This window comes from Gallinula chloropus (assembly GCF_964237585.1).
Source record: "Gallinula chloropus genome assembly, chromosome: 21".
In the NCBI taxonomy this organism is placed as follows: Eukaryota; Metazoa; Chordata; class Aves; order Gruiformes; family Rallidae; genus Gallinula; species Gallinula chloropus.
In genome coordinates this window covers 4,954,940-4,970,611 of record NC_140106.1, presented here as the reverse complement: position 1 = coordinate 4,970,611, position 15,672 = coordinate 4,954,940, and the positions used below count along the sequence as shown (strand labels likewise).

Here is a 15,672-nt window from a genome sequence, read left to right as displayed (position 1 = left end):
TGGGTGCTGACCCAGCTGGGTGCTGATAGAGCCTGTGGGTGACACCACCCCGAGCAGCACGGCGGTGCCACCCTGACCTGGTGCTGGGGGCTGCTCCCAAGACAGGGGCTGAGCTCCGAGCTGTGCAGGACCCTGTGCAGACCCCAAAGGCCCAAAGCTGGATCCAAGGCCACCCCCTGGGGCTGCGCTGGAGCCTGACCAACCCCCCCCCCCCCCAGGCCCGGCGCGGCGAGCCACAGCCGGGCCCGCACCCAGCCCGCACCCAGCCAGGCTGGGCAGGGCCAGACACACACTCATGCGGCGGGTGAGCCGCACCAGGGCCGGGCCGGGCCGGGCCAAGCCAGCCGCCCCCGTGGCGGTCAGACGGCCCCGGGCGGGCCCCGCTCCGCTCAGCGCGCACGTGGTTCCAGGGCGCGCTGCCCGCGCGGGGGTGCGGCGGCCGGTGTGGGCGGGGCCCCGCGGTCCCCTCGGCGCTGGCCCAATAGCGACGCGTCTTCCCCCCACCCCGCCGGCGAGCGGACCAATGGCGAGGGGGGAGAGTGGGCGGGGCGGCGGTCACGTGGCGCGGAGGGAGGCGCTTAAAGGGCGGCGGGCGCGGGCGGTCGCGGCAGTTGGCGGCGGCTTCTCGGCGCCGGGCGGGACGGGACGGGCCCGGTGAGTGTGGGGCTTGGCCCGGCTGGTGAGCGGCGGCCTGGGGCGGGCCGGGCGCGGCACGTGGCGGCGGGAGGGCGGGCGGACAGACAGAGCGAGCGGCGGGCGGTGTCGTGCGCGGGAGCGGCCGTTGCCGGCGGGCGGGAAGGGCCGTTATCCGCCCGCTTCCCTTCCCCCCCACGCTGAGCCCCGTCTCTCCCGCAGGATGAAGAGCGGCGCAGGCCATGGCGCGGTACTCGGCCCCTCGGCCCTGCTCCCGGCGAGCCCGTAGGACAGCGGCGCCCCCGCACCCCCTCTAACCCCCCCTCTGCCCTGTATTTAATTTTCTATCTAATTTATTGCCGCCTCGCCCCGCTCCCCGCCATGGATCCCACCCCCTCGCTGCTCCCTGCCCCCATGGCAGACTCCCTCTGGATGCTGGTGCTGGGTTTCATCATCGCCTTCGTCTTGGCCTTCTCCGTCGGGGCTAACGACGTGGCCAATTCCTTTGGCACGGCGGTGGGCTCGGGGGTGGTGACCCTCCGGCAAGCCTGTATCCTGGCCAGTGTCTTTGAGACTGTGGGCTCCGTCCTGCTGGGAGCCAAAGTCAGCGAGACCATCCGGAAGGGGCTGATCGATGTGGAGATGTACAACTCCACCCAACGGCAGCTGCTGATGGCAGGTTCGATCAGCGCCATGTTCGGTGAGGAATGGGGCTGGAGGAGGGGGTGGGCAGGGTGCCCTGAGGTGCTGTGGGTGATGGGGGGGTCCCTCACTAAGCTGCTGTCTCCTCCAGGCTCTGCTGTGTGGCAGCTGGTGGCTTCTTTCCTGAAGCTCCCCATCTCTGGCACCCACTGCATCGTGGGAGCCACCATTGGCTTCTCGTTGGTGGCCAAAGGCCAGGAAGGTGTCAAGTGGTTTGAGCTGCTAAAGATTGGTGAGTCCTGCTTGTGTGACCACCCCTGAGCGTGGACCCTGTGGGTCCCCCCTTCCAGCACTGGGGGTGCTGATCCTGCCTCTCCCCTCCCAGTGTTGTCCTGGTTCATCTCACCCCTCCTGTCGGGCATCATGTCAGCTGTCCTGTTCTTCCTCGTCCGCAGGCTCATCCTCCGTAAGGTAAGGACTGGCTGCTCCATTTCCTGCTGCCTTGGGGCTACTGGGTGCTCCTCTGTCTGCCAGTGGGATGTGTTGGCTGCTTTACAAGCGCTGGAGCTTCTCTAGGCCCCTCTGCTCTTGGCTGAGCCCTGTGGGGGAGCAGCTGAAGGGACAGACCTGCACCTTCTCCACAGGATGCAGCCTGGGAGGTGGGCAGGCTTTGCTTCTTCTTCTCCTCCAAAACACCTGGGGCAGGAGTGTCCTGTCTGGCTGCTGTAGCAGCAGCTTCAAAGTAGTGAAGTAGCCCAGGACCAGTCAGGTCAGAGCTTCTCCTTGGGCTCTTCCTAAGTCCTGGCCCAAGGCTGGGCCTTGTGCTGCCTCAGGCAGTTGTTAAGGCTGCTGCTCTAAAGGAGAGCCTGGATTCTCTCTGGTGCTATGCAAATGGTGCTTTTTTTCCCCTCTCTGAAGCCTTGGGCTGGCTCTGTGGATGTGCTCCCAGCCTTGGGAGTGTCCAGCAGCCTAGGAAGAGGGATTGGGCACCCAGAGGTGCTTGAGGTGGTGGCAGCAGCAGCTTTTAGGCCTTGTCTTGCTGAGGTGATGGCCCTGCCTGCCTGGAGTGGGCTCATGCCCCTGGCTGTGCAGAGGAACTTGGCATCTTCATTGCTGTTTTTGAGGTTAACTTAAATGATTTCAGGTCTCTGCTCTGACTGTTTCTGGTTGGAGAGATGTTAAGGTCTTCCCACTGCTGGTTTCTACCTGGCAGCCCTTAAAACCAGGCAGTGTCCCTGCTGGCAGGGTAACCTTCTCTAAGTGGCCTTTCCAAGCTGGGCTGCCCCTGCCACGCTTCAGGCTGGTGCTGAATAGGTGGGTGGCTCCATCCTGCTTGGCATCCAGTCCTGCTCAGCGTGTTTGTGCTGGTGCTGGACCCCAATTGGTGGGCAGCAGCAGGGATTTAAGTTCTCCTGCTGGGTGGCTGAGGGCCCCTCCGTGCAGTTCTGTGGGCAAATAAGCAGATTGGTCAGTAATGGACTTTAGTTTGGCCAGGTCAGCTGGAGAGAGGTCAGAGCTTGGTCTGACAAGTGGGTTTTGTCTTGGGGTTCCCTGGGGAGTTGAAGGAAAAGATTTGTGTGGCTGGGGGGATCTGCAGGCTGGGGGGAGGGGGGTGCTCTGATCTGGGGGGCTCAGGAGCTGGGCAGCCCCTGCCTACAGGAGTGGGGGGAGGTCTGGCTGCCCCTGCCCTAGGGAGCTGCAGCATTCTGGTGCTTTCTCCTTCCCCTCTGCCCCCCTCCAGCTGCTGCAGGGACAGCTCTTCAGACACCCTGTTGGCTTGTTCTCTGAAAGCTGTGGGGCACTCTGGCTTGTGGTGTTTGAGCAGCTGACTGTGGGGGGGGCATGAAAACCCCCTCTTCTTATTTTTGGGAAGGAGCTATTGCCTGGTTGCTGCTGGGCTGCTGTGTGACCAACTCCTTCCCCTCCCTCAGGTGGACCCTGTCCCCAGCGGCTTGCGAGCTCTGCCCGTCTTCTACGCCTGCACCGTGGGCATCAACCTCTTCTCCATCATGTACACAGGGGCACCTTGTAAGTAGGCATCACAGTACTTGAAGCTTAGTTTGTAAAACCTTTCCAAAGCCTCCATTAAATGCACGATTTACCCCTCTTTTGCTTTACAGGACTGACAGCTCCTAGAAGGCGGCCGGCCTGTGCTGGCTACAGAAGGCTGCAGGCTAGCGTGTGCTGAGCTCTGGGCTAGGTAGTTGCCCAACCAAAGAGACCTGCTCAAACTAAACCCCTCCAGACCTTTCTCCCTAGACTTCACAGGACCTGCAGATAACATGACTTCCCCCTTCCCTTCTCTTAGCTGTGCTAAAACTCAGGTACCCAGCTGCTGCTGAAGAGATTCCTTGAGGCTGGGAGCAGGGATGGAGGCTGTGCCTCCTGATCCACCATCTCCCTAAGAAATAATCTAATTATCCTTGGCAAGAAGAGCTGGCACCTCCTCTGAGAAAAAGAGTTTGTAATTTGGTTTGAGAAGCCGTCCTGGTTGTTGTGTCTGGGGACAGGCTGTGGGCAGGGCTAGGGCAAGGGCTTTGGGCAGGGAAGGATGGGGTTTGCCAGAGGCTCCATAACTTCTGTCTTCTGGGGTGACTTGTCACAAGCTGTTTTTGGTCTGAGTGTGGGTTTCCTGTTGTGGAGGAGCTGCTGGAGGTGGAGTGAGGGCAGTCAGTGCTGGCTCTGTGGGGGTTTTCTCTGTAAACAGCAGCCGGAAGGAATTTGGGAGGCACATTGGGATGAAGCTGCTGCTGGGGGCACTGCAGGCACAGAGCCATCCCCACAGCTGGGTTTGCTGCTGGGTTCCACCCTCACAACCCCCCTGCCCAGGTGGATTTGTGGTGATCCTGAGTGTTCAGCTGGCTGAGCTCCGTGCTGGGCTAGTGGCCTTGGCATAAGCCAGCCCCTGGCTGTGTGTGGGGTGCCTGGGCAGCAGCAGCTGTTACCTGCAGCAGAAGGTGCAGGAGCTGAGTGGTTGTGCCTGGTCAGGGGCTGCAGCAGGCTGTGTGAGGCAAAACCTCCACTCCAAGTCATGCTGGGAGTGTGAATGCTTGGAACTAGGTCATGGAGCATCTCAGCTGCCTTGGAACTTCTGCTCCTGGGGCTGGGAGAAGCAGGAAGGAACACTGAGGGGCTCTCCAGTGGGAGCAGCCCAGGTCCTGCTGTGCCCTCCCTGCCTGGGGGGAGGTGGTGCTGGCACTGCAGCAGCTGTGCTGGGTTGCTGGGTGTTTTGCTGGGTGTTTGGCTTTGGGTTTTACTGCTTTCTTTTTTTTTTTTTTTTGCCTTTTTCCTTTTCCTTTTTTTTTCTTTGACATTGCAGCAAGTGAGGAGTCAAGGGCTGTGAGGAGCCTCCTGCACCAGCCTGGGGCACGTGCTGCTCTCTGGCTGGGTTTGGCAGAGGGAAGGGAGAGGTGCCTGCATGTGTGAAAGATGAGCTTTGGATAGGGGGGGGATTGTAACAGGGTTTGGGGGCTTCTGTATGGGGGAAGCTCCTGGTTTTTGGTGTGGTCACCTTGTAGCATCCTGATGACGCTTCTCCCTGGCAGGTGAATTAGCTCAGGGATGGTGCCAGGGAGCTGGTGGAGCACTGGAAAGAGCAAATGTCACACCTGGAGGGAGGCAGATGCTTTCAAAGATGCGTTGTTTTATTTCCTAGTGCTGGGCTTTGACAAACTGCCTCTGTGGGGCATCCTCCTCGTGTCGGCGGGGAGCGCTCTTGTCTGTGCTCTTGTCGTCTGGTTCTTTGTGTGTCCCAGAATGAAGAAGAAAATTGAACGTAAGTAACACCCCTCCCTCTGCAGCCCTTGGGGGGGAAACAGCTGTGCTGGGGCAACTCATGTAGCAGATCATAGAATGGGCTGGGTTGGGAGGGACCCCAAGGGTCACAGAGCTCCAACCCCCCTGCCACAGGCAGGGACACCAACCTCCAGGCCTGGAGCTACACAAGGTTGCCCAGGGCCCCAGCCAATCTGGCCTCGGACACCCCCAGGGATGGGGCACCCACCCCCTCTCTGGGCAGCCTGTTCCAGCCCCTCACCACTCTCTCTGCAAAGAACTTCCCCCCAGTCTCTCCTCTCACCCTTCCCTCCTCCAGCTTCACCCCATCCCCCTTGTCCTGCCATTGTCTGTCCTTTTAACAAGCTGATTCCCCTCCTGTTCCTCTGCTCCCTTCAGGCACTGGGAGGCTGCAATGAGGTCCCCCCACAGCCTTCTCTTCTCCAGGCTGACCCAGCCCAGCTCCCTCAGCCTCAATTCCTAGGGGAGCTGCCAGCTTCCCAGTGGGAAGTCTCCTTAGCCCCAGGGTTGGCATCAGCAGGGGGTTCCTCAGCTTCACTGACTGAGTCACTGGGGCACTTGATGAAGCTGCACCCCACCTGCTCCCAACCTGCAGCAGCACCAGGGACCCCAAACATTCCTGGGAGCAGCTGCAGTGCTGCCAAGAGGTACCTGGCAGCCAGGGCAATCCCTCCTTGACCTGCTGAGGATGGGCAGGCACTGGTAACCAGCCTGATCTCACTCTTTAATGTAACAGGAGACAACCTGCCCATTAACTGGCATAACCTTTAATCCCCTGCATACCTGCTGAGCAGTGTTGGGCCTGGCAGATGCAGATCACAGGTTTAAAGCCCTGTAAGCTGCTGAAATCCTTTCCCTGGAGCAAATAAAAAAACCCAAGCCCATCACTATTGAAAGGCATCCAAAAGAGCAGCGCAGAGCTCTGCCTGCTGAGCAGCACAGGCAGCTCTCCTGGAGCTCTGTGTGGTCTTGCATATAAATTGTGTGTGCAGCCCAGGGTGCTTCTGGCCCTGGAGATGAGGGGATAACCAGTGTCCTTGTCAGACTGGTGTAATTGGGGTGTGACTAACAGCTTTATGCTGCCCTTGACATTCTTCCAGCTGTTGAAGCTTTGGCTTAACCCCTGCCTGCCATGGGTGCAGAGCATGGCTGGGAGGAGGGGGTGATGCAGGGGCAGCTGGGCTTGGTGCTGGGCTGGGTGTTGCAGTGGTGGTGGGGTGTGATGAGGCTCTTGCTATCTGGCAGCTCACCTCGTGTTCTCATGTGGGGGGGAAAACCCTTTACCCCACAGAGGAAGGGGGGGGAAATGGGTTTGGCTCTTCCAGTGGGACAGGAAAGGCTGGGGAGGTGCAGACCAGCTCCTGTTTGGGTTTGTCAACCACCTGTGGGAGCTGGAGAGGAGCCCAGGTGGGTAAGTTCTCCTGGCAGGCTGGATCTGGGCTCCTCTGGGCACCTTCCCCTCAGCTTTGGGGTTTGCACCTGCCCCAGGAGCTGGCCCAGAGCACTCTGCAGCTGCTGCAGATGGGAGTGGGACACAGGAACCTCTGCTGGAGGAGGAACCAGCAGAAAAGCCCCATAATGATGCTCACCACACCCCGTGTGGGTGAGGGCCCTAAAAATAGGAGATGAGCTGGTCTGTGACAGATTGGCTGTTGTTCCTGGGACAAGGTGTGACTGCCTGGTAGTTTCCAGAGTTCAGGATGGTGTGGGGGGAAGCTGTAAATGTTTATTTAGCTGCCATAAACCTGAGTGGTGAGGGGTGTGGGCTTGCTTCTGGTGTTGGGTGCAGTGGTGGGAAGGGGTTTGATAGCAGCTGCCTCCTTCCACAGGAGAGATCAAATCCAGTCCTTCTGAAAGCCCCTTGATGGAGAAGAACATCAGCCCCAAGGAGGACCAGGAGGAGCCCAAGGCACCTCTGGGTGATGCCAGGACCCCTGTGGCTGAGGTGGGCTCAGCTGTGCCCCACAGGGCAGCGGTGGAGGACAGGACAGTCTCCTTCAACCTGGGGGAGCCTGAGGAGACCCCAGAGCAGGAGAGGCTCCCCAGCCTTGACCTGAAGGAAACCAGTGTGGACAGTGGTGAGTGGGATGGAGGGGGGGTGATTTTGGGGGTGGGTGGGGTGGGTGCTGCCCCCTCCCCACCTCAGGTGCTGACCTCTGCTGCTTCCCCTGACAGGAGCTGTGCGGCTGCCCAACGGCAACCTGGTCCAGTTCAGCCAGGCTGTGGTGGGCCACCAGCTGAGCTCCAGTGGGCAGTACCAGTACCACACGGTGCACAAGGACTCGGGGCTCTACAAGGAGCTGCTGCACAAGCTCCACCTGGCCAAGATGGGGGACTGCATGGGGGACTCGGGGGACAAACCCCTGCGGCGCAACAACAGCTACACCTCCTACACCATGGCCATCTGCGGCATGCCCCTGGACTCCCTGCGAGCCAGGGACGGGGAGGAGGGCGAGAAGCTGACCTGGCCTGTGGTGGACACCAAGAAGAGGGTCCGCATGGACAGCTACACCAGCTACTGCAACGCGGTGGCGGACGCGCACCCGGCCGCTGACGTGGATCTGGCGGCCGCCGCCACCCGGGTGGAGATGGGAGGTGGTGACCGTAAGGACAGCAGCAGCTCCCTGGGGGAGTGGCACGACCAGGACAAGCCTGAGGTGTCCCTCCTCTTCCAGTTCCTGCAGATCCTCACGGCCTGTTTCGGCTCCTTCGCTCACGGGGGCAATGATGTCAGGTGGGTTGGTGCGGCGGGAGCTGTGGAGGGTGGTGAAGGTTGGTGTCTCCCTGGCCCAGGGCCTCTGTCCCTCTAGCCTGTGTCTCCTCTCCTTTCCAGCAATGCCATAGGGCCCCTGGTCGCCCTGTACCTGATCTATCAGACGGGTGATGTGGCTACCAAGGTGGCAACTCCCATCTGGCTGTTGCTCTATGGAGGTGCAGGGATCTGCATTGGTTTGTGGGTCTGGGGAAGGAGAGTCATCCAGACCATGGGGAAGGACCTGACTCCCATCACACCATCAAGGTAAGGTCTAGCTTGGGCCATGGCAGGGTTGGGGGAGGTGCTTTGGGCAGGCCTAGAGCTGCAGCCCACTCCTGGAGCTGCTCAAGGAGAGGGGATGGTCATTTACTTGGTGTGGAGCTGGGGCATGTGTATCCCCAACCTCTCTCTCTGCATTCCCTTGGGGCTGCTGGGGGTCTGGAGAGCCCAGGGAGGAGTTGTTCCTCCCCCTCACCTGCAGGGTCTGCCTAGGGAGAACAGTCTCAGGTCTGGTGTGGGCTCAGCCAGGGTGGTGGGGAGACTTCTCACCCACTTTCCATCTCTGCAGCGGCTTCAGCATTGAGCTGGCATCTGCCCTGACAGTGGTCATCGCCTCCAATGTTGGTCTCCCTATCAGCACCACCCACTGCAAGGTAGGGGAGTGGGGGACTGGTGGTGCCTCCTTGCTGTGAGCTTGGTGTCCCTAACTCCTGGGGATCTGGTGGAACTCTGGGGAGATCCCAAAACCGGGCTCCTGGCTGCCCTTCCTGTCTCAGTGCAGGCTGGGGGCAGCCTCTGGGTGAGGGGGGCATTGGGGGGGAGAACAAAACCCCTCTGGAGCTCTGGGCTTTTGTGGTACCCTGTCCCTACCCTGGTGGCTCCTCATCCCCCTTTGCTGAGGGTCTGCTGTGTCCCCTGGGGAGGGGAGGGGGGTGCTGCCTCCCTGTGTGTGCTGAACTCCCCTGTTCCCTGGGCAGGTGGGCTCGGTGGTCTCGGTGGGCTGGCTGCGCTCCAGGAAGGCAGTGGACTGGCGCCTCTTCCGCAACATCTTCATGGCCTGGTTTGTCACCGTGCCCATCTCTGGGCTCATCAGTGCTGCCATCATGGCTGTCTTCAAGTATGCCATCCTGAAGGGCTGAGGGGGCTCGTGTGCTGCTCTGGCCTCCCTGCGACCCTGCCTCCCCCCCTCCAGGCTCTGGGGCAGCTCATCCCACCCCAGGCTGGGGCTGCTGGGGCTCCCTCACTCCTGTAGTGTTGTCACTGAAGTATCTCTCTCTTATTTGGATATCAACGGCTTGGAGCTGAGTCTGGGGCAGGGGCTGCAGCTGCACCCCCCATACCCACCATCTGCCCCCCTCCCTGCTCTGCTGTAGCTTTAGATTAGCAGTTCCAGGAGGCCACTCTCAATTAAATCATTACAATTCAGAGCCCAGGGCAGTGATTGCTTCTCCAGTAAGGATGGGCAGGAGGGGAGGGTCCTTGTCCCTCCTGGGGGGAGCGTGGGGAGGCTCTGGGGCATCCCCTCATGCTGGACTGTGCTGCCTTCTGGCTTTGCCTCCATCGCTGTGGTGTGGATGTGAGATACTGCCCGGCCATTCTGCTGGGGGGGGAAGGGGGGGAGAACAACCCCCCCCTCCTGTGTCCCCCCCCTCAACTCCCTGCTGCTACCTCGGATACAATAAAGATTTCCTTCGTAGCCGGTGCTGCTGCTGTTCCCTGGGCTGGGCTGGACCCGGGGCTGGGCTGGGCTGTCCCCTGAGCCGGGCAGCCCCAGGGCTGCTGCTCCCCCCCCCCCCCCCCACCTTGGCCCCAGCGCGGGGCCTGGGGCAGCTGATAAGGGCCCTCTCGGGCTCCCCCCGTGTCACGGGACCGGCTGTCACCTGCCCTGGGCTGATCCCCGCGCCCGGGGGGCTGGTTATCGGGGTCCTACAGCCGATGGGGGTGGAGGGGGGGGGAGGTGGGGCCTGTCCCCGGTGCTGCTGCGGCCGGGCCAAGGCCGGGGCCCGGCACCCGCGTCAGCGCAGCCGGTACCCGCGTGTCGCAAGCTGCGGCCGCTCCGCTCCAGCCCGGGGGCAAGGGAGGAGGGGGGTGGTTTTGGGGGGCAGCCGGGGCTCTCTGGGGGTGCTCATCCCGCTCGGCGGGGCCGAGCTGGGCTGTGTCACGTCCCCTCCTGGCCCCGGCCCTTCGTGGTGCGGTGCTGGGGGCGGCGGTTTGTGCTGGGACCCCCCACCCCCCCTCTTTCCCCCAGCGCTGCGCAGCATCCCCGCGGCTCCCGCCCCTCCCCGGGCGCCCATCGGGGCGGACTCGGGGCGGCGGGGCCGGTCCTTGACCCCGGTTAATGATTCGCCGCCGGTCGCTCCCCGCTGCCAACGGCCCCGCTGGGCAAACACGGAGCCCGAGCGACGGGCCGGGCGCCCGCGACCGCTACTGGCGCCGTCGGGGCCGGGGCCGTGGGCGGGCGCTTCCTGAGGGGCAGCTCGGGCCGGGGGGGGGGGCAGTGCCGGGGGCTGTGAGGCGGGGATGGGGGGGGGGGGCAGTGCCGGGGGTTGTGAGGCGGGGAGGGGGGGGCAGTGCCGGGGGTTGTGAGGCGGGGGGCGGGGGGCAGTGCCGGGGGTTGAGGGGGGGGCAGTGCCGGGGGTTGTGAGGCGGGGAGGGGGGGGGGGGCAGTGCCGGGGGTTGTGAGGCGGGGGGGGGGGGGGGGGGGGGGCAGTGCGGGGGGCTGTGAGGCGGGGAGGGGGGGGGCAGTGCCGGGGGTTGGGGGGCGGGGAGTGGGGGGGGCAGTGCCGGGGGTTGTGAGGCGGGAGGCGGGGGGCGGGGGCGGGGGTTGTGAGGGGCGGGGGGGACGACAGTGCGGGGGGTTGTGAGGGGCGGGGAGATGGGGGGGGGGAGCCGCTTTTGGGGTGTACGGGGACCCAGTGCTCTCGCTGAGGGTGGATGAGGGAACGCTGCCCCCCGGGAGGGGGTGGGGGGGGGGGGGCACTTCCCCCATTTTGGGCTCTTCGTGCCCCGTCCCTGGAGGGGCGGGGAGGCCCCGTTTCGGGGTTCGGCATCCCGAGGTGTCCCCGAGCAGCCGGACCGACCTTTAGGCACGGGGAGGCCGGGCCGGTGCCGGGGCGGGGCGGTCCCGTCCCGTGGGGCTCCGTTAAAGCGGGAGGCGACCGCAAGCGGCGACCGGAGGCGACGGCGATGGGCAGCGAGGGCGAGCGGGGCCCGGCGGGGCCGGGTCAGGCCGACCCGAGGGCGCTGCGCAGGGACTGCCAGCACCGGTGGGGCCGGGGGGCGGCTGGGGGGGGATGAGGGGCAGGGGCGGGTGTCGATGGGGCGGTTGGAGCTGCGGGGAAAGAGTTTCGGGGGAGTTTCGGGTTATCGGGGACGGGTGGAACTGGGGAGGGCAAGGGTTGGGGGGAAGGACTCCCGGGGTGCGGGTAGGGGGTATGCAGGAGGGGGTAGAGACCCTGGAAGAAGGACCCTTCCCCCCATATAGACATGCTGGGGGGGGGGGGGGGGGGGGGGGGGGGGGGGGGGGAGTAAGTCAAAACAGGGGCTTCAGCACACCTCCTGTCCCCATCCCCCTGTCCTGTCCCCGTACTCCCCCCCCACCCGGCCCCAACCTCCAGCTCCAAAGCCTGTTTTTCTGCTCCAATAACTCCCTGTGGGGCCCCAAGCCAGGCTGGGCACACAGCATCTCCCCCCAGCCCCCTTGCAGGGTTGGGGTATGTGGGCACAGGTCCCCCCCATCCCCTCCTCCATGCTTCCCCCCCCCCTCCAGACATGGCCACAGCCTACCCCATAACCTGTCCCCCATTGCCCCCAGGATCTTTGTCAACCGGAGCCTGGCGCTGGAGAAGATCAAGTGCTTCGGCTTTGACATGGACTACACCTTGGCCAGTGCGTGTTTGGGTTTTGGGGTGGGCGTCTGTGGGGTGCCAGGACATCCCCCCTCCCCTTCCCCCCAACCCCAGCCCCTGCCCACGCCACCCCCTGCCCCCCCCAAACAGTGTACAAGTCTCCTGACTACGAGGAGCTGGCCTTTGCCCTGCTGCTGGAGCACCTCGTCTCCATCGGGTACCCCCAGGAGATCCTCGACTACAAGTATGACCCCACCTTCCCCACCCGGTGAGTTTTGGGGAGGGGGTGGCACAGGGTGAGGGTGTCAGTGAGCCCCCCGCCTGCTGATGGGGTGTGCCACGCAGGGGGCTGGTGTTCGATGCCCTGTATGGGAACCTGCTGAAGGTGGACTCCCATGGGAACCTGCTGGTCTGCGCCCACGGCTTCCGCTTCCTCAAGGGGTGAGTCTGGGATCCCCCTGCCCCAGGGACTTTGGGGGGGGGTGGGGGGGGGTGTCCTCGATGTGAGGTGCAGCTCCATGCTGCCTCTCCCCAGGGCTGAAATCCTTCACTACTACCCCAACAAGTTTATCCAGCGGGATGACATGAAGCGCTTCCACATCCTCAACACCCTCTTCAACCTCACAGGTGAGACACCCTCTCCCCCTCCCCACTTCCCACTGTGGACAGCCACCTCCCACTGGGTGCCCCACAGCCCCCCACCCCACTGATCCCCCCCCCTCCCTGACAGAGGCCTACCTCTACGCCTGTCTTGTGGACTTCTTCACCAACTGCTCCAGATACGTCAAGTAAGAAGTAGCTGGTGGCTGGGGGCTTGAACTTGGTTGATCTGGAGTGGGGGGGGTCTTAACACCCCCATCACCCATCTTCCCAACCATTGCAGCTGTGACACTGGCTACAAGCATGGGAACCTCTTCATGTCCTTCCGCAGCATGTTTCAGGATGTGCGTGAGGCCATGGACCAAGTCCACCTCTCGGTGGGTGCAGAGGACAGGGTGCTGGGGTGGGGGGTTTGGGGGGGGCAGGGGAGCTGCCTGGAGGGGAGGAGAGGGGGAAATGCCAAGGGTACTGCAGGGAGACTCGAGCCAGACCCTCACCATCTGCTCTGCAGGGCTGCCTGAAGGAGAAGACACTGGAGAACCTGGAGAAATACGTGGTGAAGGATGTGGGTATATCTGTGGCCGTCCCCACCCTGGTCCCATTGGTCTGGTCCCCATACCCCACCCCCCCAGCCCCAACGCTGACTTGCCCCTTGCCAGCCCCGGGTGCCGCTGCTGCTGAGCCGCATGAAGGAGGTGGGGAAGATCTTCCTGGCCACCAACAGCGACTACACCTACACCGACGTGAGTGAGCCATGGCTGTGGCCGTGCCTGCCCTTGGGCAGCCTCCTTGGCAGCTGTGGGGCAGGTTGTGTGTGAAGCATGGGTCAGGGGAGGGGGGGGGATCTGCCCTCCCCAGGGTCAGTGGTGGAGATTCCTGGTGCCCTTGCAGGCCATCATGTCCTACCTGTTCGACTTCAGCCATGAGGACAAGGTGAGTCTGTCCCCTGGCAGGGGGTGCAGGGTGCCACTGGCAGCCCCTTGCTGACAGCTCCTACCCCCCCCCCCCCCCACTCCCACCACCTGCCAGGCCAAGACCCCGCCGCGCCCCTGGCGATCCTATTTTGACCTGATCGTGGTGGACACCCGCAAGCCGCTCTTCTTCGCCGAGGGCACCGTGCTGCGCCAAGTCAACACGGTGGGGACCCCTCCCCTGCTGCAGGGCTGGTGGGGGCAGTGGGTGCTGGCTGGGCTCTGGGTGGGGGGGGGGAGGCTCCTGTGGGCACAGCCGGATGAGTTCACCATTGGGTGGGCACAGGTAACAGCACCTGTCCCATCCCAGGGTCCTCTTGTCCCGTAGGACACAGGGAAGCTGCGCATTGGGACGTACACTGGCCCACTCCAGCACTGCGCTGTCTACTCTGGTGGTGAGTGCCTGGGGAGTGCTCTGGGGGTAGTACAGGGGGACATGTCTGCACCCCATCACCCTGCCAACCTGCTGTCACAGGCTCCTCGGACATGGTGTGTGACCTGCTGGGTGTGAAGGGCAAAGACATTCTCTACATGGGGGATCACATCTTCGGGGACATCCTCAAGTCCAAGAAGCGGCAGGGCTGGCGCACCTTCCTGGTGGTGCCCGAGCTGGCCCGTGAGCTACAGGTCTGGACAGAGAAGAGTGGTGAGCTCACAGCCAAGCCCAGATTTGGGGGGGGGGTGGGGGGTCCCACACTACTACCCTTGATGTCAAAACTGGAGCAGATGACAGCCAAGCCCGTGTTGGTTGTGCTGGGCAGCACAGGCTGTTACCTGCGCTGAGCTGGCCACGTTGCCCTCGCAGAGCTGTTTGAAGAGTTGCGGAGCCTGGACCTCTTCCTAGCAGAGCTGTACCAGTGAGTAAGCAGGGGACAAGGCACCTTTGGGGACACTCCAGGCAAGACCCTAACTGGGGCTTCTCCCACTTCAGGCACTTGGACAGCAGCAGCAGCGAGCGCCCCGACATCAGCTCCATCAAGCGTCGGATCCAGGTGACACCCCCAGCCTGCACACAGCTGAGCCCCTTGCCACTGCTCCCTGCCCCCCCAACCACGTGGGACACCCCCCAGGAAGGTTCTTGGGTGCCCTGACCGTCCTTACTGCACCCCCAGAGAGTCACACACGAGATGGACATGTGCTATGGGAAGATGGGCAGCCTGTTCCGCTGCGGGTCCCGCCAGACGCTCTTCGCCAACCAGCTGATGCGCTACGCCGACCTCTACGCCGCCTCCTTCCTCAACTTCCTCTACTACCCCTTCAGCTACCTCTTCCGGGCACCCCCTGTCCTGGTATGTGGCTTCCAAACCCTCCTGTTTCCCTGCCGTGCCCTGAGTTTCCCTCCATGTCTGGGGGGTGGGGGTACAGGGCTGGTGCAGGAGGTTGGTGGGCACCCACCCCCCTCCGTGCGAGCCCTGTCTGCGCCCCAGATGGCACACGAGTCGACGGTGGAGCACGGCCGGCTGGACACAGGGGAGGCAGGTCTGGCTCTGGCACCCTGGCTGGCCCCACACAGCCCCTCCAGCCAGCAGGTGTGTTTGTGTGTGGGGCAGGGAGAAGGGGCACAGGGGTCCCAGCACCCTGAGGGTGGTGTGAGCCCGTGCCCGCTGACCCCCCCCCCACCTGAATCACAGGTCCCCAGCAGCGGTGAGGAGGAAGATGATGGAGAAGCCTGAGCCCACCCCAGTGCCCGTGGCTGCTGTGATGACAGGCACCAGCCCCAGGAGGACAGGTGTTGGCCCCAGACCCCTTCTGCTGCTGGACTGAAGCCCCCCATAGTCAGCCACAGGATGGGTGGCAGCCCTGGCCCACGGCTGCCTGTGCTCCTCCCCCTGCAGTGGTGCCTTCCTCCCCCACTCTGGGAGAAGGGAACCCCCCAAGCAGCCCGGGGCCTCACACCCCCCAGGGATAACTGCACCTCGTGTCACTAGACCCCACCTTGTACCCAGGGGTGGGGGGTGTCCCAGCAGCCCCCACCCAGTGGGTCTGGTACCTGATATGGGCAGCACTGAGGAGATAGGGGGCAGGGAGGGGGGCCACACTGCTGCCCCGGTGAATCCCTTGCCCCAGGGCTTCCCTGCCTCTGGTTGGTGTTTAGAAGATCCTTGGACTCCAGGCACTGCAGAGACACAGAACTGGCCATTTTTTAAGGCAGAGTGCTTTACCCCATGGCCAGGGAGGTGGGGGCAAAGAGTGATTCCCAAATCCTGGGTCAGCAGCTTGGATGATGCCAGCCCCTGGGCAGAGGGTGGCAGCCCCCTGCCTCTGCCAGCACTGTCCTGCATCCTGGAGGAGGGGGGGCCAGGCCAGCAGCACCCCCCAAACCCAAAGCCAGCCCCATCCTGTGACTGCTGGATACTTGGTGTGTCAATAAAGATGCTGGGCCCACACTGGCAGTGGCTGTGTCAGGAGGCAAAGGGGTGGGACAAGG

General features: G+C 63.4%; 2 protein-coding genes across 3 annotated transcripts; both read left to right on the top strand.

Annotated features, from left to right (window-relative positions):
- Positions 1–860: 860 nt before the first annotated feature.
- On the top strand, positions 861–9,252 carry SLC20A1 (solute carrier family 20 member 1). Its single transcript, XM_084274049.1, has 10 exons — positions 861–1,333; positions 1,427–1,567; positions 1,661–1,746; positions 3,207–3,303; positions 4,931–5,050; positions 6,900–7,148; positions 7,246–7,804; positions 7,904–8,089; positions 8,394–8,478; positions 8,803–9,252. The coding sequence occupies exons 1-10, from the start codon at positions 1,015–1,017 to the stop codon at positions 8,962–8,964; spliced, it is 2,004 nt and encodes a 667-aa protein (XP_084130175.1). The 5' UTR covers positions 861–1,014; the 3' UTR covers positions 8,965–9,252.
- Positions 9,253–10,681: 1,429 nt separating this feature from the next.
- On the top strand, positions 10,682–15,631 carry LOC311199910 (cytosolic purine 5'-nucleotidase-like). 2 transcript variants are annotated; one of them, XM_084274051.1, is made up of 18 exons: positions 10,682–11,091; positions 11,640–11,713; positions 11,824–11,941; positions 12,019–12,114; positions 12,209–12,300; positions 12,404–12,461; positions 12,557–12,650; positions 12,785–12,838; positions 12,933–13,016; positions 13,165–13,206; positions 13,303–13,410; positions 13,573–13,639; positions 13,720–13,890; positions 14,050–14,101; positions 14,176–14,236; positions 14,357–14,533; positions 14,672–14,773; positions 14,876–15,631. In XM_084274051.1, the coding sequence occupies exons 1-18, from the start codon at positions 10,760–10,762 to the stop codon at positions 14,915–14,917; spliced, it is 1,824 nt and encodes a 607-aa protein (XP_084130177.1). In that variant the 5' UTR covers positions 10,682–10,759; the 3' UTR covers positions 14,918–15,631. The 2 variants fall into 2 exon arrangements, with proteins under 2 accessions (XP_084130177.1, XP_084130178.1); XM_084274052.1 differs by lacking the exons at positions 10,682–11,091; positions 11,640–11,713; positions 11,824–11,941 and having other exon boundaries at positions 12,030–12,114; positions 12,240–12,300.
- The last annotated feature ends 41 nt before the right edge of the window (positions 15,632–15,672 follow it).

What these genes read in the sequence shown, in the direction of transcription:
- LOC311199910 (XM_084274051.1), top strand. Translation starts at nt 10,760, where the DNA reads ATGAGGGAACGCTGCCCCCCGGGAGGGGGTGGGGGGGGGGGGGCACTT. An exon ending in ACTTCAGCCATGAGGACAAG is followed by an intron (nt 13,207 to 13,302) that starts GTGAGTCTGTCC and finishes ACCACCTGCCAG; the next exon opens with GCCAAGACCCCGCCGCGCCC. An exon ending in GGTCTGGACAGAGAAGAGTG is followed by an intron (nt 13,891 to 14,049) that starts GTGAGCTCACAG and finishes TTGCCCTCGCAG; the next exon opens with AGCTGTTTGAAGAGTTGCGG.
- SLC20A1 (XM_084274049.1), top strand. Translation starts at nt 1,015, where the DNA reads ATGGATCCCACCCCCTCGCTGCTCCCTGCCCCCATGGCAGACTCCCTC. An exon ending in GGAAACCAGTGTGGACAGTG is followed by an intron (nt 7,149 to 7,245) that starts GTGAGTGGGATG and finishes TTCCCCTGACAG; the next exon opens with GAGCTGTGCGGCTGCCCAAC. An exon ending in ACTCCCATCACACCATCAAG is followed by an intron (nt 8,090 to 8,393) that starts GTAAGGTCTAGC and finishes CCATCTCTGCAG; the next exon opens with CGGCTTCAGCATTGAGCTGG.